Source organism: Wyeomyia smithii, chromosome 3, assembly GCF_029784165.1.
Source record: "Wyeomyia smithii strain HCP4-BCI-WySm-NY-G18 chromosome 3, ASM2978416v1, whole genome shotgun sequence".
Lineage (NCBI taxonomy): Eukaryota > Metazoa > Arthropoda > Insecta > Diptera > Culicidae > Wyeomyia > Wyeomyia smithii.
The window spans coordinates 167,470,897-167,498,080 of NC_073696.1; the positions used below are offsets into that span (position 1 = coordinate 167,470,897).

Sequence of the window (27,184 nt, forward strand, 5' to 3'; positions counted from 1 at the left end):
AGTCGGAGACTGCACCATCACCTCGAAGCGATCCCTGAAGCTCTTGGGGGTTATGGTGGACGACAAGCTCACGTTCGGGAGTCGCATCGACTATGCCTGTAAGAGGGCCTCATCGGCTATTGCAGCACTATCTCGTATGATGTCCAATAGCTCAGCGGTTTATGGCAGCAAGCGAAGACTTCTTGCCAGCGTGGTTTCGTCCATACTTAGGTATGGTGGGCCAGTGTGGTCCAGAGCGCTAGGTACTAACAGTTACCGTGGTAAACTGGAAAGTACCTACAGGCTCATGTGCCTGAGAGTTGCGAGTGCGTATCGTACGGTGTCATACGATGCAATCTGTGTCTTGTCCGGCATGATGCCTATCAGCATCGCCATCAAGGAGGACAGAGAGTGTTTCGACCAACGTGACACAAGGGGCATACGAGGTACCAGAAGGTCATTCTCGATGCTCCGCTGGCAGCGGGAATGGTCCAACTCCACAAAGGGCAGATGGACGCACCGACTCATACCGGAGATATCCGGCTGGGTCGGGAGACGACATGGTGAAGTGAAGTTTCCACCTGACACAAATCCTGTCAGGCCATGGTTGTTTCAGGCAATATCTGCACAGGTTCGGACACGCGGTGTCCCCCATGTGTCCCGAGTGCGTGGAGGAGGAGGAGACTGCTGAGCATGTCTTCTTTGTATGCCCCCGTTTCGCAAGAGCGAGGAGCAACATGATGGCTGTGAGCGGGCCTGGCACTACTCCGGACAATCTAGTCCGGAGGATGTGCGACGACCCGGACATCTGGAACGCGGTCTGTGCGGCCGCCTCTCAGATTGTTCTGGAGCTGCAACGTGTGTGGCGGGTCAACCACCAACACGCCAGTGGTAGCTAATTACCAGTCTCCAGGTAGTTAGCTAGGAGGTTATAAGAGTAAAGAGGGTGCATCACGCACAAAAGCCACTCCCCGACGTAATACTTAACCGTCGTTCCGGGAAGACTGGAGGGGTTTTAGTGGGTCGGGACAGGGATCAGTAGGTGTCTGGGCGAGTGTAACTACCCCAGCATCTCTCCCCTAGTCTCATCCCCACACCCTGAGTTCTCTTCTCAGGTGTCTGTTTGCAGATTTCCCCGCCACCTTTAAAAAAAAAAAAAAAAAAAAGGCCGTGAGTGTGTGTTGTTAAAAAGAAAATAGACCATTTTTTGATTCTGCCATTCGTGCTCTTTGTGGTTCTGCCATTCGTTATTCTGCCTTATGAAATATTCTGCCTTTCGTAATTCTGCTTTTCGTGAGTCTGCCTTTCGTGATTCTGCCTTTCGATTTTCTGCCTTTCGTAGGAGACCCCGAGATTTCATTTGCGTGATGTCTCGGCTTATGTCCAATCACTATAGATTTGATGCGCATCTCCGTCCTATTGGGCTCGGGTAAAGTGGTATCTGTACCTGTGGTGAAGGTTATCACGACATAGAGCACGTTGTTTGGGCATGCCCTGTACACCGTGACGCCAAGTCTGAATCAATAGCTTCCCTGCAGGCCAAGGGTAGAGAACTAGCTGTCTCTGTTCGTGATGTCTTGGCGAGTCGCGACCTACCCTACATGTTCCTTAAATACATTTTCCTGAAAACCATCCATGCCCAAGTCTAGTCCCATTCCTTTCCACCCACATTCAACAAAACGGCAAGAACACGTCGTAGACCTCGATTTTGGAACCAGCAACTGAAGCCCACACGAACTCGCCAGGAAAACCCGAGGCCTTTCTTGATATCTTGGCTCAGCGGCACACACCGTATGGCCAAACCAGCAACTAGACCCCGCACAATACGCTCAGAACCCGAGGATTACAAGCTCATGTCCCAGCTCATGACATCGTGGCTTAGCAGAACAAATCCATACATGCTGCATATTCATTCGACGATCATCAGACGACCATTCAACTACAAAACACTGATTGAAAAATACATGCTTAATTTCAGCTCGTAGTCGGCAGCGAGGATAAAAAATTTGCTTATAGATTTTAAGTCATCAGATATAGTTGGCGCCGTTAAACATTGGATTGTATTTGTGCCGTGTCAAATAAATGATTTGTGAAGAAAATACTACAAGGTATACAGCCCTAGGGTTGTATGAAATGGTGACGTGGGACTAAACACTGTAATTAGGGGATTTTGTGTTACAAAATATACAAAGTCTGCAAACAGAATCAATGTGTTTGCTCAGCGACTGTACGTATTTTTATTTTCAGCCTCCCTGGAAATCAATTTTTGGAATATATTCAACAACACTCGAAAGAATATCATTTATATTTGCGATATTTATGCCTGTAGTATTTTTTTGTGCAAAATATATGTATATGACAAGGCACAAAGCACAAAGAACTTCTCGTAATGCGTCAAAGTCAGAATTAACTTTATATCCTCAAAAACCAAATCCAATAATACTTACGTTATCATAATTAATGGTTTTGTCTCATTTAACTCTAATTAAATCAAATCTATAGTATGGATCTTACTTTCACAATAATATGGAAGCCTTTGCAAAGGTTCATCAATTGGCAAACAGAAGAAAATATTTTAAACAAAATTATTGACAAGTTCCAGCAAAATATCGTAGCAATCCACAAATACATTTTTTTTTGCTTGACAATTTTTTTCATTTTCCTACAACTACATTTGCTGTATTACGAAGACAGGAAATATACGTTTATTATGGTAAAGCTTAGAATGATCATATATCATCTAACTTCTTTGAAATGTAAAAGAAAATATGTACGAATCTTACTAAATAAACAAAAAAATCACAAGCATTCGCAGGCTCTTACTCTTCTATAAATGTATATATTTAGGAATTTACTCTTTCGATACTATCCGGTCACGATTATTTAGTGAATATCGAAGATAAAATTAAATAAATGTCCGTTGCAAAAATTTACAATTCTTGTTGAGTAATTCATGGTAATCATATTTATGAGATAAACTTTCAATCACCATCAACAGTAGCATTGCAGTTTTTCCTCAGTTGCATACGAATAGAAATGTACGAACAAAAGTGTACCACTGCAATACGAATAGTACCGCTGCAGTACGAATAGAAGTGTGCCGCTGAAATGTACGAATAGAAGAGTACCACTGCAATCATAGACGACGAGACACCTGCGGTTCTTTACTCCACTGGTACTGTTGCTTTTACCGGCATGTTTTCTATCAAGACATCAGTTTTTATTAGGTTCTTCAGAACCTTACACGCAGGTTTAGAAATTGTTCAAGGATGGGTATTGTTTCAAACTTTTAAGAAACCTTTCACCTTTGAGACATCATATTAGTCTAAGCTCATGGAAACAAAAATAAATTGACCTATTGGGACGGGGAGACTCTGTCAATTTTTATTTCGAAATTGATACAGGGAATATCACAGGGAACGGATGGTGTCCATTCACGTCGTCTGTGCTAGGAATGCTCGCATGTAATTGGTTCATTATTCGCGTAAATTTGTTATTGAAATTTTTCATCAATTTTACCGCTTAGCAATGAAATTAGAGTGATAATTAGCATATTAAAAAATTGTTATACATTTTATTCATTCAACAATATATTGGTTATTATTATCCATCATGTGGTTATGCTGTAATCAACGTTTGAAATCTGACGCAACATTTGCCCGTTTCATTTCCAATTTTACAGAATGCATCCCAGTATAGTAAACAAAGAAGTGTCCCACTTCAAAAAAAGACATTGTAGAAAACATGTGAAGACATTGAAAAATATGTGAACGACCCGAATTTTGCATTAGTGCATTAGTGGTGACCTGTGTTTTTTTGCTCGACAGTTTTCGATTTGCCGGAAAGTTTTTTCAGCCTTCCGGGCTTCGGGTAGGAAGACATTTTTTCGTGGACCAGACTTTTGAAAAAATTACCTGTCATCCCTGCTCTCACACCAGATCGCGGTAAACAAGTATGTTCGAGTGTCCTAGAGAAAAGGAAAAATCATGCGCTAGTTATAAACGGAGTTTCTTTTTTAAACGGAAGAAAAGACTTGCTTTGAACACTGCTTAACTAAGACTAATTTTATTGCCAAAAAAATGAAAGTTGAATAGCAGTATCGCGGTCCCGCGGTGGTTGCGTACATCAGCAGAAACGACGTCGCTCGATGTCACCGATGTTGTCACCAACGTCGGTGCACTTTATCCATGGCAGCAAAGTAAACAATGTTACGTTGCTGCTTTCTGGGTTGGGTCGTTAACTAGTCCCCCTGCAGTGTGAGGTTCCATACGAACGATTTTACTCAATGGTACAATCTGGAAACTGCAAGATTCGCGAGGGGTCTGCTTTTGTTGTTTCACCTGAACTTCAACATCCGTTCTTCTATGGCGAAAAAAAGACAAAAAAGACAAAAAAATCCTCCGAAAATCGTCCAATGTGGCCATTGAATACTTGTATTGTCCAAACGAATTTCCGCCATTTCTTTCCTCGCCTCAAGATGCAGATTATGTAGATGATGTAGGCTCAGGTTGATAACGGTACGTTGTTTCTCGATAGGAATACCATACAACGGCAGATGAATTGGTTCTCCTGTTCCGTTCTGCTTATAATTTGAGAACGTTTGATTGTTAATGGTTACCTCACAGTTATTGAACGAAATCAGGTATGTCCCAGATAGGTTCCTGTCCGATAAGCCGCAGTTAGTGTGAAGGGTAAAACTCCCTAGCACATTTGTGATAAGATGCTGGCCGTCGATGGAAACGACCTCTTCAACTGGATTGGCTAGGTAATCACATTTCGCTGGTTTCCCATCAAGTAGATTTGGTACACATGCTGTGGAGTCTAATGCAATGTCTTTGGCGTCAAAAATTCTGGGTTGTAGGTTATCAACGATGAAGTATTGATCTTTATGGGTAATATAATTGCTGTTGGGAACATGGATTTGTTGACGACCGAACCATGTTGGTAAAATAAAAATTTTCTTGAAGATTCTCGGATCCAATTTCGGCAATTTGAGTAGAAGGGCTATATCATACTCGTTTGTTACTATAGACGACGTGACGTAGGTGAGTGCTTCGGCGGTGTTCCAAACTGTTAAATTTCCCTTGTCTAAATCTTTAACTAGCAAATCTATTTCTGTCTGACTCAAAACTTTCTCATTAAGTATCCCTACTTTTGCCATAACTATTGTTTGTATAATTTGATCTAATTTATCGTTCAAAAATTGTAGGTTTAAGTATATGTTTACAGAATACAGTTCAGAAGTTTTTAAGTTTAACGATTGAATGGATTCTTTGGTCTTAAACAATACTTCCTTCATTTGCAAAGATATTTCCCTGTTAATTTTGATTTGTTCGTTATTATTATTAATAAGACCGTTGATAGAACTATTAATTATTTTAAGGTCATTTGCGTCGGGATTTCCTGCAAGATATTTCCAAACCGTTCCTAATTGGTTCCATCGTTTCCTTCTTTTTATTGGTAGAAGATTTCTTAAGTTAGAATCTAATTCATTGAATTCATTTAATATAAGGGTAGTGAACTGATCGGGTTCTACTTGTTTGAATTATAACTTTAGGTCTTGTACTTGAGTTTTGAAAGATTCTAAATTGAAATGGTGAACATAGTAATTATAATTATTTCTTATACGTCCGTGGCCTTTGTCGTATATAAAAAGGGGTAGATTGTCCATCTTGTGAATCGAGATTGTCTGTGCAGTACCATGTCCAGATATTTCCATTAATAATAGCCTGGAAGAAAAAATTGCATTGGTATCAGTTCTGTCGAATTTTTAAATCATTTTTGTGAACACGTCTATTATCTGATGTAGTTATTGTGCTTTTGTGAACGTTTTGAATTTTAATTTTTTTATATCTAGGTACGGTTTTCACTCGTCTTCGCGTTTTTTCAAATGCTTCTTGATTTGGATTTATGTGTCAGGAAGTTCGGCTACATAGAGATGTGAAATGAAAATCTAAAACCGAAAAAAAGTGAAAAATATGTCCAATTCCAAATACTAATAAATCGGTCAGTATCCGATGGATTTCCTTCGTTCTTGCAGCAATAGATTGGAAAATCTTCTAAGATTCTTCCCAAATGAAGATAATTGTAATTTTACTATTCAAACTATTGTACTATTGGAAAAGTTCAAGTCTTGTCAAAACGAAAAATTTGACCTCTGATTGGTCGTTATATGATCGCTTCCCAAGCACGGTCGACAGAATCATATACCTTGCAATTTAAAGCATGCTATTTGGCCTATATAAGAGCCTGTTTCAGTCGAAGCCGCTCATAATAGTTCTAGACAGCGACAACAGCAGTCGTCCTCTCTTAGCAGCAGCACAAGCATTGCAGTAGATACCAGCAATGACGGAAAGCGGCCTCAGCTGTGGCGTAGCAATGGATAGCGCACTAGTTGCAGCGGATTCAAGCAACGATAGCAGCTGGGCCAGCTGTTGCAGGGACAGCGGATGCCAATGGCAGCGTATAGCGGCCACAACTGTAGGATGGTTACGGATAGCGTATGAGTTGCAGCGGGTATTAGCATCGATAGCAGCTGATGCAGTAAGTTTACTTCAGTGAAATGCAGTCTCTGTGCGATATTGGACACTAGTAAATGCATTCACATGAGCCGTCTAGTTTTGATTGTTAAATCAGCTTTCCACTGCTTATTTTATCACAAGGAATACTTTATTCGCACTGTCAGTGATAGCACCAAGATGTGATCGGTATTTTCACCGATATTGAATTGAACAACAAATTGTCCTTTTCAGGATGAAATAAAAACCTGATGATTGAAGAGTTAATATTTTCTTTTGAGTTAATTTACATTTTTAAATTTGTAAAAGCTATAAATTTTACTTTATCTCCGTGTCGCAGAACGTACTGAATTATCTTTTCCTTCAGTCATGAGTACGACATCCGAAAACTTTTCATTATCTGCATAAAATTAATAATATTAAAAATTAATTTTTCGCATAACCAAAATTTAAAAATTGTCAAGCTCCAAACATGACAAGCAACTTACTACAGTCAGGTTTTTGTTTTACGCGGTTTTTTTACAAGGTTTTTTTACGCGGAGTTTTGAATTAACGCGGTTTTTTTACGCGGATTTTTGAATTAGCGCGGTTTTTTTACGCGGATTTTCGAATTAACGGTTTTTTTTACGAGGTACGTATTCCCCGCGTAAAAGAAAACCTGACTGTATATTACTAAAAATGGAAAATCTTTGTTGAAGCGCAAAATTCGATTGATCTGATTAGTCAACGTTTATTTGCTAGAAAAAATGACTGACACGCAAGCAGCCGGGTTATCTTTCTTGTAAAAGTATTCTACTTCAACCTTGCGGTCGTGGCTTTGCACACAGCCCTTCTGTGATTTTTTCTGTAGGTTTTGGTAAACGGCTTTAATAATATTTGAGCTTTGGGGACTTGGGATGATTACCTCGAAAGGTGTATACTGTGTGAAGGAATGGATGGAGGAGTTATATTTAATAACCGACATTTCGACAAGTTGTTCCGGCTTTTTACTTGGGTTTTCAGCTTTAGTGACGCGATAAATCTCTTGCAAAGTGGAGTGAAATCTTTCAACCACTCCGTTCATCTCACTTCGGCCCGTAGCAACTACGTATGGAGCAATTTTATTTTCGTTAAAGAAATTTACCAAATCACCTGTCATAAAAGACTTTTCGTTGTCCATAACGACGGTCTCCGGCAGTTTATATTTTGTTAAAACCTCTTTCACAGCAGGTACAAGGTCTACAGCTGCTCTTGATTCTATTGGACGAACTTGGGCAAATTTGGAGAATTTATCGATACACGTAAGAAATATTAATTTTTCTAGGAACATTATGTCGATATGGGCAATCTGGAATGGTGCATTTGGAATGGGTGTCTTTTGAAGGGGATGGTGGATTGGATTTCTATCATATTTGTTCTCGTGGCACAGTTGACAGTTCTTCGTGAATTCACGGAGTTTGCTATTCAACTGAGGAAAATAGAACTTCCTGAGGATTTGTGCTTTATTTTCCTCTAAGCCACGATGTACTCGATAGTGTTCCTTTTTTATAATTTCCCATTGTGTGTGCTCTTCTGGCACATCGATAAGCATTTTCTGAGTGAAACGGATCTTCAACATGTTTTGTCGACCAAAGGGTTTTTTATACACATTTTGTATTTTACCCATGATGGTTTCTTCAGTTAATAATCCGTTTAACCCAGATGCATTAACATGTTCCTTTAGGACCTGAAAAAGAGAGTTTTCATTAATATCGTTCAGATGAATCGTGATTCTCGTATAGTTAGGAAAAGGGTGTGTAGTATTTATTTTGTCTGGACCCTTCTTTATGACAATCTGATGTCTAAATGCGTTCAGTGGTGCTTCCGTTGATATAATAAACATGTCGTCGCTGTCATCGGCTGAATGCTGAGTTCCGGTCATCGAACACACAATGCGACTGAGAGCGTCGGTAACAACATTCGATTTTCCCGGTTTGTAAAATATCTCGTAGTCATGTTCTTCGAGATATGCCTTCATGTTTTTTAATTTGGCATCAGTAAAAATCTGGGATTTGGGATCAGTAAAAATCTTAAATTTTGATCCATATAAATGGTTTCGAAAAGTTTTTAATGCCCAGTATATTGCAAGCATTTCTTTCTCAGGCACAGAATGTTTCTCTTCTGCTCTAGTTAATGATCGAGATGCGAAGTGAATTGGTCTGTCCCTTCCTATCTCACCTTGTGAAAGCACAGCACCTATCGCGAAGTCTGAGGCATCCGTCGTCAATATATATGGTTTTGTATGATCAGGATATGCTAATACATCAGTTGAAGACAGTAACGATTTCATTTTCTCAAAGCAGTTTGTTTCGGTTTCATTGAGATTGATTTTCCTAGATGAACTTATGTTCTTCTCCCCCCTAAGAAGGTTCGTGAGAGGTTTAACAAGTTTTGCAAAATCTTGAACGAATCTTCTATAATAACTAATCATTCCGAGGAATGATCTTAATTTTTTAATAGTTTTAGGAGGTGGATATTTCTGAATTACTGCAATTTTTTCAGGATTTGGTTTTATGCCTTCCGAACCAATCACATAGCCCAAAAATTCAGTTTCTCTATGCAGAAATTCAGATTTGTCCAATTGAATTTTGAGATTTGCATCATTCAATGCTTTAATTATGGTTTCCAAATTTTTTAAAGCTTCCTCGAAGGTTTTTCCGAAAACGATTACGTCATCAATTTAAACATAGCAGATTTTTCCAATATACTGACGAAGTACGTCATCAATTGCTCTTTGAAAAATAGCCGGAGCATTTTTCAATCCAAACGGCATTCTCGTGAATTCATACTTGCCATTGTTGATGGAAAACGCTGTCTTTTTAATATCGCTTTCCTTCATTCTGATCTGGTGGAAACCAGATGCTAAATCAAGGGTAGTGAAAAATGTTTGACCTTTCAATTGGTCCAAAACGTAATTAATTTCCGGCATAGGATAGCGGTCCGAAATAGTTTTCTCATTGATTTTTCTATAATCAATGACCATACGAAATTTTTTCACTCCTGACGCATCCGTCTTTTTTGGAACTATACAAACGGGTGACGTCCAAGCAGATCGAGAGGGACGTATAATTCCGTCATTCAAAAGTTTGTCGATTTGCATATTCACCTCATCAACATAGGCTGCGGGGTAAGGATACACTTTCTGATGAACTGGAACATCATCAGTGGTATTGATAGCACATTCTACAACAGTACTACACGTTAAACTTTCGTCTGGTTTATAAAAAGCTGTTTCATGTCGTTGCAGCACTTCCAGAAGCTTATCTTTCTCGCTAGACGAAAGATGAGAAGTACGAAACATATGCTCCGTGACGTTCGGCTGAGTTATTAATTCAACTGCATGGGGTGTCGCTTGTTGTGAAACGGTGTTTGAATTTTTTGCTGGTGCTGTTTGTCCAGCTGAGTATTGCAAGAGCGGGATACTCATGGTTTCATTTTCTCTACTTAATTGTAGCGTATTATTTGAAAAATCAATTATTGCATTTAATGCGTTTAAAATTTCAGTTCCAATGATTCCATAAAAATATGGGTGGAAATCGTGTAAAAGAAATTGAGCTATATAGTTGATTTTTGGCTGGAAAAAATTTATGTCAATTGCTGCATCAGCATTGAACTTTCCATTTGCACTTCCTATGTTATTTGCATTGAAGCGGTATGGCTTTGAAAGTGAATAATTGCATGCTAACATTGGGTGTATCAGATTTATATTAGCACCAGTGTCAATCAAAAACGGAAATTCACCGATACTTGTCTTCAAATTGATAAATGGCATAGTTGGCGTTACCAACGTGGGCGCCACTCTAAAAAATTTGCTTCTTGCTGTTCGAGAGTAGTTGGTTCGTGTTGATAGTCGGTCGCTTTACCAGAATGAGAAGGCTCTCCCATTTTATACGTTGGTTGTTCAACTTCGTGATATGAGCCGCTGTACAGCCCGCTGTTTCAGTACTGACCTTCATAATTGTAGTCGTAATATTCGTTATTGTAATCGGGGTACGGATATGCACTTTCAAGAGGATGTGCTTGTCTTTTAAAATGATGTTGTTGTTGAGAAGGAGAATGGGGACGTTTTAAGTTCATTATCGGTCTATTACCGTAATTTATTGCTCGGGTTCGTTGACTGGTGTCGACATCCATCGGTTCTGGTTTTTGGAATGCATATTGCCTGAACGGATTATTTGGCGGGTTATTTTGAAACTGATGTTGCCTAAATGGATTATTTGGTGGGTTATTCTGAACTTGACGTTGTCTAAATGAATTATTCGGTGGGCTATTTTGAAATTGAGGTTGCATAAATGGATTATTTTGAAATTGATGATGTTGCATAAACTGATTATTCAGTGGATTGTGTTGGAACGGGTTTATTGGCTGTCGCCTCGGAGGAAGAGGAGGTGGTAAAAAAAAATTTGGCTGAATTTGCATTCTAGATGCTATGTTTGGTAGGTCACGAGGCTTTGGAATCGGCTGACCACCAAGTTCGTTTCTGAATGGTGCAGAGCGAATGTCTAAATTATGGTAATCAATGCAAAAGTTGTATGCTTGACTAAGCGTTGCTGGGTTTGAGCTTTTCAAAAGTATGTTCAGAGGCTTTACCAATCCTCTTATAAACGCATCCAACGCCTTCTCCCGAAAGTAATTAGTATGTGCGGCTGCATTCAACCTCAGCGTGTCGTCAGTTTTCACCTGAGCAATTATGAGAGAAAGCAACTCGTTTACTCGACTGTAATACGAGTTTAAACTTTCATTGGCCAATTTTTTTATTTTCGTTAGCTGGGTATCTAGTGTTTTGACGTCTCTTTGATCTTTGTAATAAAGGATTAGAGCATTCTTGATTTCAGCCCAATTCGAAACTATGTTATTCGAGTTGAGTATATCGGCAGCCTCACCCTCAACTTTCCTTCGAATTGTTCTCTCTATTATATTCATCTGAGCCATCGTTGCACCGTTCTCCCGATACGTGCGGAGAATAGATTCCACATCACATACCCAATCGACGAGTCTCGTGGGATCGCCATTGAAAGGCTTGACATCCCTTACAAAGTCGGGAATTTTACCCAAATCAATAAATTGTTGAGTTGTCATGGGCTCTACCTGAGCTGGAACTTGAGGACTTGCCATGTCGTTTACTAAATTAGAGTTCACTGAACCGAAAATTTACACTAAATTTACCGAAATAAAAATTTGTAAAACCTCTAGATTAAAATTCACTGTTACAACTTACAAGCACAGTTTACAATTAATGAGTCTTAAAATGTTCAAAAGTGTCTACTTACAATAGTGCCAACATGGTTGGACTTCTTGGGTTAAGTCTTCTGCCGGGTCGGTGCACTTTATCCATGGCAGCAAAGTAAACAATGTTACGTTGCTGCTTTCTGGGTCGGGTCGTTAACTCGCTCACTCACGTCAGATATCGTTACTGTGAAGCATTCTCAGCTGTCAAAATTCCGTTTGGTAAAATGGGCAAAATTTCGTGAACCTCTTTTCTTTTCAACTGCGTACCACGCTTTAGGTTGCAACAAGGCGCCGTTAAACATTGGATTGTATTTGTGCCGTGTCAAATAAATGATTTGTGAAGAAAAAAAAAAGACATTGTAGAAAACATGTGAAGACATTGAAAAATATGTGAACGACCCGAATTTTGCATTAGTGCAGTGGTGACCTGTGTTTTTTTGCTCGACAGTTTTCGATTTGCCGGAAAGTTTTTTCAGCCTTCGGGCTTCGGGTAGGAAGACATTTTTTCGCGGACCAGACTTTTGAAAAAATTACCTGGCATCCCTGCTCTCACACCAGATCGCGGTGAACAAGTATGTTCGAGTGTCCTAGAGAAAAGGAAAAATCATGCGCTCACTCACGTCAGATATCGTTACTGTGAAGCATTCTCAGCTGTCAAAATTCCGTTTGGAAAAATGGGCAAAATTTCGTGAACCTCTTTTCTTTTCAACTGCGTACCACGCTTTAGGTTGCAACAAGGCTTGCTATTGGCTGTTTTGCTTTGATACGCACCGCCTTGCGGAAGTAAACAGCGGGAGAACCGTCACAATCCTGGCACTAGTATCACAAAATTTTGTGGCAACAAGGCTAATGGCTGTTTCGGTTGTAGACTGTGTTATCAGGGATGGGCAAATGGCTCACAAGTCGTGCATATGAATCACCATCAGAGATGCCAGATGTTTTTGAAAAATGTCTGCAGCTGCTCTAAAAACCGGTAAAATGTGCTCGAAATCTGAAAAAAATCTATCCGTGATCCGAAAAAAGGCAAAAGTCTGTAAAAATCTGCACACATTTTAAGAAAATCTGCGCAAATATAAGGAGACTTTGACAAAAATCTGCAGAAACCGTGGAAAAACTGCAAATATCTGCAAATCAATAAACTGAAAATCAGCGTTTTGCAGACAAATCTGCACATTTAGTATCACTATTCACCATGCAAAAATGAACCTCGGTTTTTGAGAGCCCATAAACTGGTTGTTCACCTGAAACTGGGGTTTGCAATCGCGGGAACGATTTCCCGGGAATCACCTCTTCCTGGGATTCCCGGATCCCGGGAAAATAAATATTGATTCCCGGGATCCCGGGATTCTTGAGCTCCTCGAAAAAATTTTCATACACTATTGCAATAAAATGGGTCTCCTACGAAAGACAGAGAATCAAAAGGCAGAATCACGAAAAGCAGAGTTACGAAAGGCAGAATATTTCATAAGGCAGAATAAATAATGACAGAATCACAAAGAGCACGAATGGCAGAATCAAAAAATGGTCTTTTCTCTTTTGACGTGGGACTACGTCTTTTTTCACTATACTAAGGTACATTCTGTGAAAACTGGATTGAACATGTAATGTTTTTGGTTGGTGGAATGGAAGATTTTAGATGCTAATAGCGCTCAAACAACTGTTCTGATTTCAATAGTTAATATACCGTTGAAAAGCTAAAATATACAAGATTTGTATAACATGATAGTTTTAGTTACCATTTTCTTATTACTACGTGAAAATTGCGGAAAAGTTTGAAGGTCGAATATCCACATACATTTTTCATAAGATTGGAATATTTCCCTAATGCTGACTTCAAAAACATAGACGAAATGATTTCACGCATTCAGTCATTGGCTAGCAATGCCAGCCAATTAGCATCGCATTCATCACTCAACGTAAGCGGCGAAGAAAGAAAGCAAAGAAAGCTTCCACGCGATTGGTTCTTCCCCCAATCACCCAAGTTCCCCACACTGAGTGACGCCATAAAAGGACATTTTGTGTTGAGAAAAGATCATTCCCTGGTCGACCGTCAAGGCGAACAGTTTGGCTTCCCTTCGATCTGAGTTGGACCCCACCAGTGGTAATCTATTTCAGATATCGTTGTTGGAATTCCATTGGAAGCTGGAAGGGACCATTGGAAGACTTGGAAGCCGTTTGGGTGCTGCCTATAGTGTAGGTATAGTGTGTCGTATATCAAGCGTGTGTTTGTCTGAGTAGCGTGTGGGTGTGTGAAAAGCGTGTGTGTATGCGTGAGTAGCGTGTGCGTGTATGTGTGAGTGGCGTGTGCGTGTATGTGTAAGTAACATGTGTGTGTGCGTGTGTGTATGTGTGTGTGGGCTTGTGTGTGTATGTGTGTGGGCGTGTGTGTGTTTGTGTGTGCGTGTGTGTATGTGTGTGTGCGTGTGTATGTGTGTGTGCGTCTGTGTGTGCGTGTGTGTGTGTATGTGTGTGAATGTGCGTGTGTGTGCGTGTGTGTGCGTGTGTGTGCGTGTGTGTATGTGTGTGTTTCTGTGTCTGTGTGTTTGTATGTGTGTGTGTGAGTAGTGTGTGTTTGTGTGTGTGTATAACATGTGTGTGCAAAAATGCATTTATGCATTTTTTATGAAAAAATACTTGTATAGAGAACAAGTTAATTATTTTCCCTATAAGTACTTCAATTGGTATTTCTATGATAGTGACCATAATTTTATGCTAGTTATTTCTAGCACTGAGCTTGTTTCGCGTTTATTTGTAACATTGGACTGACCAAAATTCATATTTTTCTAATCAATTTAGTAACAAAAAGCTTTTTCTTGCGGTTTTTTTGGAGCACCGGATATGTGGAGAAGTTTTTGAGGTTTAAGTAAAATGTGATGAGAAATTACATGGGACTGTTATGCTTTATGGGAAGTTCATGTGGGTATTGGTATTCGTATCAGTCGTTTGCAGACGAGAGGCCGCCGCTTCCGACAGCGGGTCGGCGGCCGGCTCGGACCGCGGAAACTACGGCAGCCTTGTGCCGCCTCGGTTCCTTGCCCTAGATTATGCGTCTTCGCCGCATGAATTGTTTTATGTTAATTATAACCAACAAGCCGTTGAGACCACTGTAAGTTATACCTAACACCAAAAAATTACTCTCCGTGATGCCGTGAGAGTCTTGAGAACCTGAACCAAACCAGTTTGTGCGTTTCGGATTAAATAATTGGGCTTGATTTGCACCTCCCATCAAAACTGGTCATTGCTTGCGACCAGTTATTGTGTCTGGTTACCGAATAATATTGAATAATAAATGTAGAGTAGCAGCTTTGATACCATGACCAGGATTCGCATCAATTTGCCATCACGCACTTGGCTATCCGGAGTCAGGTTTTGCTACCAGTGATTAGCCTTTCGTGCCCTTCGAAATTCTGCCTTTGAAATATTCTGCCTTGTGTACGGTCATAGAGTTCTGCCTTTCATGATTCTGCCTTTCGTGCTTCTGCCTTTTGTGATTCTGCCTTCTGTGGAGAACCCCTAAATATCGTATCAAAACATGAAACTTACGTCGTAGAAGTGTAAAGCAGCTTCAAAGTGTGCATCATACTCAGCAAATGCTTGCTTGAAACGACGACCAATATTTGTTTGCAGTGTAATATCACATTTTTTGCTTAAATCATTTGTCAAAAGTTTATGCTGTCTTATTCGAAAAAGGAAAAATTAAGAAATATTTCCTTCGTCTAATGTCTTCTTTTGCTAGTTAGTTTACTACTAAGCGCATAGTTGCTTGAGTTTTTCTTTGTTTATTGACAAAACACTTTTTGAAACCTGTAAATTGATAAAAAAATAAAAACCCGAAAACCATTGCGACCAGAAATAAATAAATTAATAAAACTCAGTCAGTGTAACTTGGGTCATCATATTAATTACGTAGACATTCAAATGCTCTAAAACCTGCATGCCAAACACTCAGATTTATCTCCAACGAACTAAAAGCACAGACTAACAGACGTAACACTGGAACCTGGCTCCATCGCCACAAAAAAAACGTTCATTTCAAATTTTCAATCGAATAACAGTCATCGCGCGAAAACGTCGTGTGGGGCGCTGTCGTGCAATCTCATACATATTTTGTAGTTCCCCATTTGACACATGAAATAACGCTGGCGCTAATGTTGGAATACATGACGCAGCGCGAACACGACAGCAGATGGTGCTAGTGTTACTAACGTAAAGTACTGGAATCATCCAAACGATGATTTTATTGAAAAATTTGTTCGAGGTGTTATGTCTGTTAGTCTGTGCTAAAAGTATTGGCCTCTTCAGTTTCTAATGAAATGTCGCAAAAGCTGGAATCGGTGATTTAGAAGTATTCTAGTGATCAGACATCAGCGCGCAGCGGTGATTCAGCGATCTTAAGCAAAGTTTTACAGAAGGGAATTACATTATTTGGGCTTGACGAAAAATTGTCAGCGGATCTAAAGGCTGGATTACACTCTTTGACCAAGCGTCAAATATTTGTCACTTTTTGACAGATAGAAATTTGGTCAAAGATAATTGTTTGTCACTCTTCAATTTTTACATGTGGCAAACACGGACAAACATCAATCATGATGTCAAATAAATTTGACCATTATGTCAGAAGGTCAAATATTTGACCATTGGTCAAAGAGTGTACTAAAGGCTTGAGGCGTTTGTTCTGTTGAGATAAATCTGATCACAACAATTTTAGAGTACATTTCATAACCCATAACACATGTACTTTGATCAGTTGACAACTATGTATATTCATGACAATAAACTCTTTTACTTTGGTTTTGGATACAACACGAGCAAGTCCTGTTTTTATTCTTTTCAGGTTATGTGCCCAGCCTAACCTATAGTGCGCGTGGTAAAAACGTGTAGTTAGGAACTTTTTATTTTTCACGGTCAAATAGATTGCGGATTTTTATTACGATGGAAGAGGACCGAAAAGTTTACCTGTTCGACGGTACAAATTTCGCAAACTGGAGTTTCCGGATGAAAGTGCATTTGGAGGAGCTGGGTCTCCTGGAATGCATTCAACAATTGCCGGAAGATGTTGAAGAATATCGAGTGCTGGAAAACGACAGTGCCGAGGTTAAACAGGCGAAGGAAAAATCACTGCAAAAACGGCAAACAAATGCCATTCGATGCAAATCAGTTCTGATTCGTAACATCGCAGATTCAGAGCTTGAATATGTCAAGCAGAAACGGAATCCGGTGGAAATTTGGCAAGCTTTGCAGAATGCGTTTGCACGTAAGGGAATTTCCGGGCAGTTTTTCTTGCTGAAAAAGTTGTTGGCACTAAAATTCGAGACCGGTACGATGGAGCAACATCTATTGCTGTTTGATAGAACTGTCCGCGATGTTGATTCGGCAGGTATAAAACTGGATGAGCGGCTAGTTGTGTTTTTCTTGTTACAATCGATGCCCCGTTCGTATGGTAACCTGGTAACTGTGCTTGAACCGCTATCAGAAGAAAAGTGTACTTTAAATTTTGTGCGGGCACGATTGCTTAATGAGAGAGTAAAACGCGCAAATAGCGACGACGTAGAAGCTAATTCAGGCTCCACTGCCTTTGTCGGGAGAGGAAAAAATCACAGGAGGGTTGTGTGCAAAGCCACGACCCAAGAATGAAGTAGAATACTTTTACAAGAAAGAAAACCTGGTTGCTTGCGTGTCAGTCATTTTTTAATTTGTTGTTCAATTCAATATCGGATAAGATACCTATAACATCTTAGCGTTATCACTGACAGTGCGAATATAGTATTCCTTGTGATAAAATAAACAGTGAAAAGCTGATTTAACACTCAAAACTAGACGGCTTATGTGTTGTCAAAATGAGTCAACATTTTTAATTTAATGCGTTAACTAGTGCCCGCTATCGCACAGAGACTGCATTTCACTAAAGTGCCTCACTGCATCAGCTGCTATCGATGCTAAACCCGCCGCAACTGCTACGCTATCCGTATCCATGCCAATATTTTAGCCGCTATACGCTGGTATTGGTATCCGCTGTCCCTGCATCAGCTGGCCCAACTGCTATCGATGCTGAGATCCACTGCAACTAGTACACCATCCATTGCTATGCCACAGCTGGGGCCGCTATCCGCCTGGTATCCACTGCACTGCTACTGCCGCTGCTAAGGGAAGACTGCTGTTGTCGCTGTCTAGAACTATTATGAGCGGCTTCGACTGAAACAGGCTCTTATATAGGGATGGAAAACCTATCGATAGTAGACGGAAATCATCGATAACTATCGATAGCCATTTCAGTCGATAATTCCCATCCTTACTCTTATACAGACAAATAGCAAATTTAAAATGGCAAGTTCTATGATTCTGTCGACCGTGCTTGGGAAGCAATCATATTAACAACTAATCAGATCAGTCGAATTTCGCGCTTCAACAACCATTGACCATTCTCAATAATATAGTTGCTTGTCATGATTTGGACTTGATAATTTTTGAATTTTGATTATGCGAAAAATAATTTTTATGCTGATAATGAAAGCTTTTCGGATGTTGTTAGGTTTTTATTTCATCCTGAAAAGGACAATTTGTTGTTTAATTTAATGTTTGATAAGATGCCGATCACATCTTTGCGTTATCACTGGCAGTGCGAATGAAGTATTCCTTGGGGGAAAATAAACACTGAAAAGTTTTCCAGAACGTTTTTTTCATTGGATGCATTTGCTAGTGTGCCTGCTATCGCTCAGAGACAGCATTTTACTAAAACGCCACACTGCATCAGCTGGCCCTGCTTATATTGATGCTGAGACCAACGTCAACCGCTGCGCTATCCCCGTTGCCACAGTAGGGGACTCTTCCGTTGCCATTGGTATCCGTTGCCATTGGTATCCGTTGCCATTGGTATCCGCTGCCCTGCACCACCTGGTCCTGCTATCGATGCTGAGACGCGCTCCGCTATCCGTTGCCATACCACAGCTGTGGCCGTTATCCGCTGCATTGCTACTACTGCTGTTAAGGAAGGACTGCTGTTGTTGCAGTCTAGAATTATAATGAGCAGCTTCGGGTGAAACAGGCTCTTATATAAGCCAAATAGCACATTTCAAATGGCAAGGTCTATGATTCTGTCGACCGTGCTTGGGAAGCAAATATATAACGACCAATTAGAGGCCGAAGTTTTCGATTTGACAAGGCCTTACTATTTTCAATAGTTCAATAGTTTGAAAAATAAAATTACAATTATCTGCATTTGGGAAGAATCTTAGAAGATCGAAAAAAAAACATAAGAGAAAAAAACTGAGACATAAGAGCGCTCTGAACAATAATTAATATAAACAAACAACACTTTGAGGCACCAAAGGTGCCAGTTGCCGATGATTCTTGTTCTCTTATCATTCTGGCCAGAATTCCAGCAACTTTAATACTTTTGCAGTAGCCATGTTCTACTAACAGCTACCAGCATTACGTGTAAAACCGGCACGAGATGACCGGTACTATTATGTCTTTCCTCCTTTCAACGGCTAGCACCTAGCGTCCGTACGTCGCTGGTACGGTTTTAGAATGAAAATGATAGGGGAAAATGTTCGAATGTATCTTTTATATCAAAGTTTCGTCAGTTAGTTGGAAAGAGGGAGGAGTTAAGAAGAGAAGAGAATGGCAAGAGAAGTAAAAAAGCATCAGAAACAGAAAGTGACAACAACAACAGCAAATCGTTTATAAAGTCAGATCGGTTGTGTGGGAAGAGAGGTAGTGATTGGCTGCTCGGTATGATTTACACAATCGATGTTATTTACCAATTTTTTGAAAGTGTATCTCAGCAATAGGTTGTTTTTGTTACATAAATTTAACCGTAAAAGAATTCCTGATCGATTGATGCCAGAGCCTCTATAACCTGATTATAAATGACTGAAATATAAGCGCTTAAAACCTGACCATTTTTCCCTGGTTTTCCCTGCTTGAATTACTAGATTTTCAAATTCAGTTACCTAACATCCAGATAGACGTATTCCTACGTCAAAAAAAAAAAAAACAATTTATTCATGTTTTGTCGGATTAAGAACTAAGAGTAAGGCTGCAGCTTTCCTAAGAAATATGAAGTCAAGGAATTAAACGTTTCTGTCAAATATTTTGCTACAGTTGACGTTAAGAACTTCTACGTGGTTGACATTATTATAATGAATTATAATGAACAGCTTCGGGTGAAACAGGCTCTTATATAAGCCAAATAGCACATTTCAAATGGCAAGGTCTATGATTCTGTCGACCGTGCTTGGGAAGCAAATATATAACGACCAATTAGAGGCCGAAGTTTTCGTTTTGACAAGGCCTTACTATTTTCAATAGTTCAATAGTTTGAAAAATAAAATTACAATTATCTGCATTTGGGAAGAATTTTAGAAGATTTTCCAAGCTATTGCTGCAAGAACGAAGGAAATCCATCGAATACTAACCGATTTATTAGCATTTGAAATTGGACATATTTTTCACTTTTTCCGGTTCTAGATTTTCATTTCACATCCCTATGTAGCCGAACTTCCTGAGAGAAGTATTCTAGTTCAAAAGAAACATCAAACAGATTAAGTGTTTCTCGTGCGGAAAAATGGGACACAAGCGCGCGGAGTGTCCGAATCTGAATAATAAGGTACTTAAGGGTACGAAGAAAAACCTGCATAAAGTAAAAGCACACGTGAGTGAAGAAGAAATAGTGTTTGTGAGCCATGCAGTTGGTAAAAATGCAGAGGATTTCCGGCAAAGTGGCAGCTCTTGGATTCTTGATTCTGGCGCCTCCGACCATATGGTTGGAACAATAGATTGGTTACGCGACGTGAAGAAATTGGACAATCCGGTGTTAATCAAAGTTGCTTCTGGAGAGACGCTTGTGAGTAACCACTCTGGTTTTGTTGATATAGTGTCAAAGATAGGAAGCAAAAGATTAAACAGCATTGTCAGTGAAGTTCTCTATGTCCCGGGACTGCAGTACAATTTATTTTCGATTCAACGTATCGGGCAGTTGGGCATGGAAGTATGTTTCAAAAAGAATAGTGCCGAGATTCTTCGAAACGGCGAAGTCGTTTGCACTGCAAAACGAAAATACAAATTGTACGAAATGAACGTGAATGTGTCGCGTGTGAAAGAGCCAGCTGCTCTAGTGTCTCAAAATATTATTGGAAATGAAGAGTTATGGCACCGGCGTTTTGGCCATATCGGGCGAAGTGGGCTTGTAAAGATAGTTGCTTCTGGTATGGTAAATGGCATGACGCTGAAGAAATGCGAAATAGGAAAACGAGTAGTTTGCGAACCTTGTCTTAAAGGCAAGCAAATGCGAAAGCCTTTCATTGAGGTGCCTTTGCCTCGAAGCACCCGTCCTCTCGAGCTTATTCATAGCGACGTTTGTGGTGCCATGACACCGACGGCTTACAACGGTAGAAGATATTTTGTTTCCTTCACGGATGACTACTCCCACTTCACCGCTGTATATATATTGAGAACGAAAGATGAGGTGCTTGAAGCCTTTCAAACTTATGTCGCTATGGCAGAAGCTCACTCCGACAGTTCTATTTCTCGCCTACGATGCGATAATGGAGGGGAATATGTAGGAACAGCCTTTCGTGATTATTGCCGAGTACGGGGTATTCAACTCGAGTACACTGTTCCGTACTCACCACAACAGAATGGAGTCAGCGAAAGACTTAATCGCACGGTGATGGAAAAAGCTAGATCTATGATCGAGGATGCTGGAATATCGAAGACACTGTGGTGTGAAGCGGTTCAAGCGGCAATACTCGTGATTAACCGAAGTCCAGCGACAGCGTTAATCGCCAACAAGACGCCGTACGAAATGTGGTACGGTCACAAGCCAAATGTTTCGAAATTTCGCATATTCGGTGCGAGAGCTTTCAGTTTAGTACCAAAAGAGAAACGGAACAAATTAGAGGCTAGAAGCAAGAACTGTTTTTTCGTTGGGTACGGAAGCAACGGCTATCGATTATGGGATGGTCATAAGGTTTACATCGCTCGAGATGTGATTGTAGAAGAGTTACCATTGATTACCAATAAAGTTCGGATGCCTGTAACAAAATGCAGCAGTATTAATGTTGAACTGGCAGGTCCCTCGACAGGTGGTTCCGGAGTTTCTTCAATTTGTCCTTCAGAGAGTTCTTCGGTCGATTCTATGGAACCGCAGACGACTGCTATAGATCCTGTTGTCGAACAACTGGGAGCAATAGACGCCAACGACGAAGAAGAAGAATTTAATGACTGCTAGGATTAAATGGAGCCGGGAGAATGTGAGCAAGATTCCCTAGGAATACGACGAAGTCAACGTGTTCGAAATCCACCAGCCAGACTGCAAGACTATTCTTGCGTTGCTTTTGCACTTAATGCAGAAAGCTATGTATCAAATGTTCCTGAAAGCATCGTTGATCTAAAGTTGCAACCAGATTGGCCGGAATGGCAAAAGGTAATCAACGAGGAGTTACGATCGTTAACCGAAAATAAAACGTGGAAGCTGGTCGATCTTCCCAGTGGCTGCAAACCTGTTGACTGTAAGTGGGTTTTTCGGCTAAAACTCGATTCTGATGGGATAATCATCAAATAAAAAGCAAGATTGGTTGCGAAAGGCTTTATCCAACGGTATGGGTTTGACTTCAGCGAGACCTTTTCTCCTGTAATACGAATGTCTACAGTTCGTATGATGCTTGCCTTAGCGAACCAGCACAACTTTATCGTTCATCAAATTGACGTGAAGGCCGCGTTCCTTAATGGGATATTAACAGAAGATATATACATGCGGCAGCCTAAAGGATTTGAGGAAGGGGACAAGGTATGTAAGTTGAGCAAATCAATTTACGGGCTGAAACAGGCCTCGAAGGCATGGAACGAAAGATTCAACGAGTTTGCAAATAAAGTTGGTTTCCGGCGCAGTTCGGAGGATAGCTGTTTGTACGTGCTGGACAGCAATGCTGGTCCAGTTTATCTTCTGCTCTACGTAGACGACATACTGATAATAAGCAAGGATTTATCTCAAGTACAAAAGGTGAAATGTATGCTGCAACGTGAGTTCCGTATGGTGGATCTCGGCGAAGTGCAGGTATTTTTGGGGATCAGAATCGAACGCAATTTCAGTAAGGGCGTAATGGAGTTAAGTCAGCCAGGATATACTGAAGCAATTCTTCGTCGTTTTGGAATGGAATCATGTACACCAGCCCCTACTCCTATGAATGTTAACTTGCACCTACAGAGACCGAAAGAGCAGCAAACTCTAGAGAAGCCGTACCGAGAATTAATAGGTTGTTTAACCTACCTCATGGTGACATCGAGTCCTGATCTTAGTTCGGCCGTGTCTTATTTTAGTCAGTTCCAATGTAACTCCTCACAAGAGCATTGGTCACATCTTAAGAGAATACTGCGTTATCTGAGAGGAACGTCTAAGTATGGTTTGGTCTACAACCGGCAGAAATCAGCTGAGCAGGTGGTCGGTTTCGCTGACGCAAACTGGGCGACCGACGTCAGTGATCGTCACTCCGTTTCTGGATACGTTTTTCAGATTTATGGTTCAACTACATCTTGGAGCAGCAAGAAGCAAAGGACAATTGCACTCTCCTCAACCGAGTCGGAATGCAGCGCTTTAGTTGACTGCATTTGTGAAGCACTGTGGATTATTAAATTTTTCAAGGAACTAAAATTGCGTGGCAATGAGGCTGTAATCATTTATGAAGACAACCAGTCAGCAATTGCTATCGCTGAATCGGAGACATCCTCCAAGAAAATGAAGCATGCAGATGTGAAACTACAATTTATCAAAGACTGCGTGCAGAAGCACCAAATTGCCATTCGGTACACACCAAGCGGTGACCAACCAGCGGATCTTCTGACTAAAGGTCTGCCAGCAGTTATACTCAAGAAACATTGTTTGAACTTAGGAATTAAGTAGTGATTAGATTCAGAAGGGGTGTTGAGATAAATCTGATCACAACAATTTTAGAGTACATTTCATAACCCATAACACATGTACTTTGATCAGTTGACAACTATGTATATTCATGACAATAAACTCTTTCACTTCGGTTTTGGATACAACACGAGCAAGTCCTGTTTTTATTCTTTTAATGTTCGACGGCATTAAAACCCTGAAACCTACTCTTCTGCTAACATTTGCTACAAAAATAAGTTTTGTTTTTCAACCCGTTTTTCATGCGAATTGAAATTTATTAGAAATCTCATTTTTGCCAAGAATTTTTTCCATTCCTGGTTCCCGGGATATGAGATTTTTCATTCTCGTTTCCCTGGAAATCCATTCCCGGGAATATTGCAAACCTTACCTGAAACCGAACTTTACGGAAACATCACGATTTTTATGTATATGATATTTGTGCTGATTTTGATCCATGTCATTGTATTTATTGTACAAATATTGCGTTATCACAATTTTTTGTGCGAAATGAGATGATAAATTGGTTGATCAAGACTTGAACTTTTGCGTGAATAGAACCTTGTATAAATCTAACCTCTGATATATATCTATGTGAATTTTCTATATTATTTTCTCAGTCACCAATAAACAGTTTGAAAACGCAAATTAAGCGACAAGAAAATTTGTTCACCAACACTCTAAAGGCTGGATTACACTCTTTGACCAAGCGTCAAATATTTGTCACTTTCTGACAGATAAAAATTTGGTCAAAGGTTATTGTTTGTCACTCTTTAATTTTTACATGTGCTAAACACGGGCAAACAACAATCATGATGTCAAATAAATTTGACCATTATGTCAGAAGGTCAAATATTTGACCATTGGACAAAGAGTGTACTACAGGCTTAAGTTAAGTTTCAAGAAATGAAAACAAATAGTATTTTTGGCCAATTAGATAGACTGTACCTAGTTTTGAAACAAATAAATTATTTATTTTATACAAAAATTCTTCTTATTACAACTATTATTTATAAGTAGAAAACTGATAGTTCTGTACAATTGGTGTAGAGTAATTTGGTGGGTGGTAGTTGCACGAGCTCATATCTTGAGAAGAAATCGTTTCTCCGTACGATAATGTACCAACTCTTGCTGAACTTGAAAACATTGCGCTCAGATTTTGTAAATTGAAAGAGTATGAGTTTGTCATATCTGTTTGAGAATTCGTCTGTTTATCAGCTATTTTATGGTGTTTGGCTGGATTTGAATAGTGGATAACAGGTGACATAATTGATAATGATTGACTGCTTACACCAACAACACTACGTTCGTTCCGTCGAAATTTTGCCCTACGATTTTGAAACCAGACCTAAAAAAGTAATAATTCTAGTGCAAGTTAATAATTTATAAATGATTCCGAAACCTGAACTCGTGCCTCACTAAGCCCGACTTTGTTTGCAATATCTTCTCTGAGGAATGCATCGGGGTAGTGTGTCCGTTCGAAAATTTGTTCCAGTGCAGATAGTTGATTGGATGTAAAGGTTGTGCGGTTTCTCCTCATCTTTTTACTGGTGGCTGATAGTGTCGATGCATTCTGATGTTCCTCGGTAGAATGTGAACATATTTCTATAACAAAATATTGGAGTTAGTGAGCATGTTATGTTATTTTTTTTGAAGTGTACGTAAAAAAATGTCTCTTCCATTTTTGTTTTAAGTCACAATTTTTTCTTGCGTTCAGGCGTTTCTAAAACCACACCAAATGATTTGAAAACACGCAAAATATTATTCGAGTTTTTTTGATTTGAATGAAACTTTTCACACGTAACTGACTCAACAAATTGTATATTTTCCGTGGGTGGAAAAATGTTTTAGACTCAAGAATATTTACATTTTGGTACTAGTATTATTTGAAGCATTGTAGCTCAGAAACTTTTGGTTGTACAGATAAACTGTAGAACTGGGGAATGGATGGTGCCTTGTAAAAAATAGCAAAACTTTTAGTAAAAAGTCCAGGATGGAGAAATGAAGAATATTTTTTTTTGAAGGTTAAGTTTCGAAGCATTTTTTCTAATTCCACATTTTTAAGAATGATGTTGAATAATTTGAGAAATTATTTCAAATCAAAAAGCTCATGGTGATTAACTTTGCAAAGCATCCGTTTTCAAGTTATTCTAAATCCAATTAAAAAACTTGGGAATTAAACACTGAACTAAATCTAAATCGAAAAAGGTTTAATTTACTCTTCAAATAAATTGGTTTTTGAAACTTGACATTATTCCCAAACTTTTGATGAAAAGTCCTGAATGAAAATATATGAAACAAAGTTTTACTTAAATGTTAAGTCATATAAATATCTAAATATCAATTGAAAAGACCTATCAAATTCCAATGTTACAAAATGCTTGCGATAGTAATTTCAAAACATGATGCTTGTGGCGACAAACTTACTAAATGCATCAATTTATGAGGTATATTAAAATTAGGTATGATTGGAAAATTACAGTTTTTTCATGAATATACGTTTTTTGCGAGCTATTTGTAATTCTCTAGCAACGAACATAGATTTATTGAAATGTACGATCAATATAACACAATACAATCTCTGTGCTACCTTTAGACACTTGAAAAATCATGTGATGATGTGGCATTCCCGCACATAAATACAGATAATTATCTCCTTACGCAGATGTCAACAGCTACGTTTAAATTAGTTGCTCTGTATATGAGGTATAATGAGTCACGTGAAGCGGACAGATGCCGGAAAGAAACAAACATATATCTACACATGTCAGTAGAAATGAAAAAAGTGGCTTCCATAAAACATCTTGATCTCATAAAGCACATCGTAATGCAATATCCTTTTATTCTCCGTTTACTTTGAACTCATGTGTGTGAAAGGGATACATTTTTAAATCATTTGAGTGTGTCGATTCCGGTTAGTAATTCGATACCTGCATATATACTCAATTATCACTGTGAGACTGCAGGTTTAAGTGAATCTGACTGTCGCTTAAAAAACACTTGTAAAAACACCGTTTACCGTTTGTAAAGTAAATCGTAAATAAAACTGATAATTTATCAAAGTAGCATTGTAGTCACAACTAGAAGGTATAAGGGCTTGGGGCATATTGTACATTTTTTGTTCCAATTAGCTTAGTATTTAATATATCAAACCGCTACACTCAAGGTAATGGAAATAACCCATTATGGACCGAACCTAGAACCAGATTTTTCTCCAGCGCGATTTTCGCGACACAGGTTTGTATTGTTCTAATCAAGAAAAATAAACAACTGTTTTACCTAACAGTGGGCCAATGTGTGATAAAAGAAATTATTGTGAAGAATCCTGGAAAATATGATTTTATTGAAATTTGTTCTCTAGGTGGAACAAAAGCTTAAAAATATTCTGAATATACAAGAACATGACATTTTTTACAGATGAGCAATGCGGGTTAAGAACTATGTCTGAATTAGGATTCCAATGGAATGTATGAGAAAAATTTGATATTCAAGTTTCGTTTAGCGATAAAACTCAAAAATTTCGTCTTCCCGGAAGGAGTCCCTA

At 39.3% G+C, this 27,184-nt stretch overlaps 2 protein-coding genes across 6 annotated transcripts in view; one reads left to right on the plus strand and one right to left on the minus strand.

The window, feature by feature from the left end:
- Positions 1–27,184, plus strand: part of LOC129727207 (glutamate [NMDA] receptor subunit 1-like) — a 476,845-nt gene that overhangs the window by 247,816 nt on the left and 201,845 nt on the right. The window lies entirely within an intron of this gene.
- Positions 24,603–27,184, minus strand: part of LOC129727208 (retinal homeobox protein Rax-like) — a 156,169-nt gene continuing 153,587 nt past the window's right edge. For all 3 annotated transcript variants that reach the window (XM_055684784.1, XM_055684783.1, XM_055684782.1), the window contains 2 exons: positions 25,043–25,245; positions 24,603–24,988 (listed from right to left, as the gene is read on the minus strand). In XM_055684784.1, the coding sequence (XP_055540759.1) occupies positions 24,647–24,988; positions 25,043–25,245 (545 nt within the window). In that variant the 3' untranslated portion in view covers positions 24,603–24,646. The remainder of the gene's footprint in view (positions 24,989–25,042; positions 25,246–27,184) is intronic.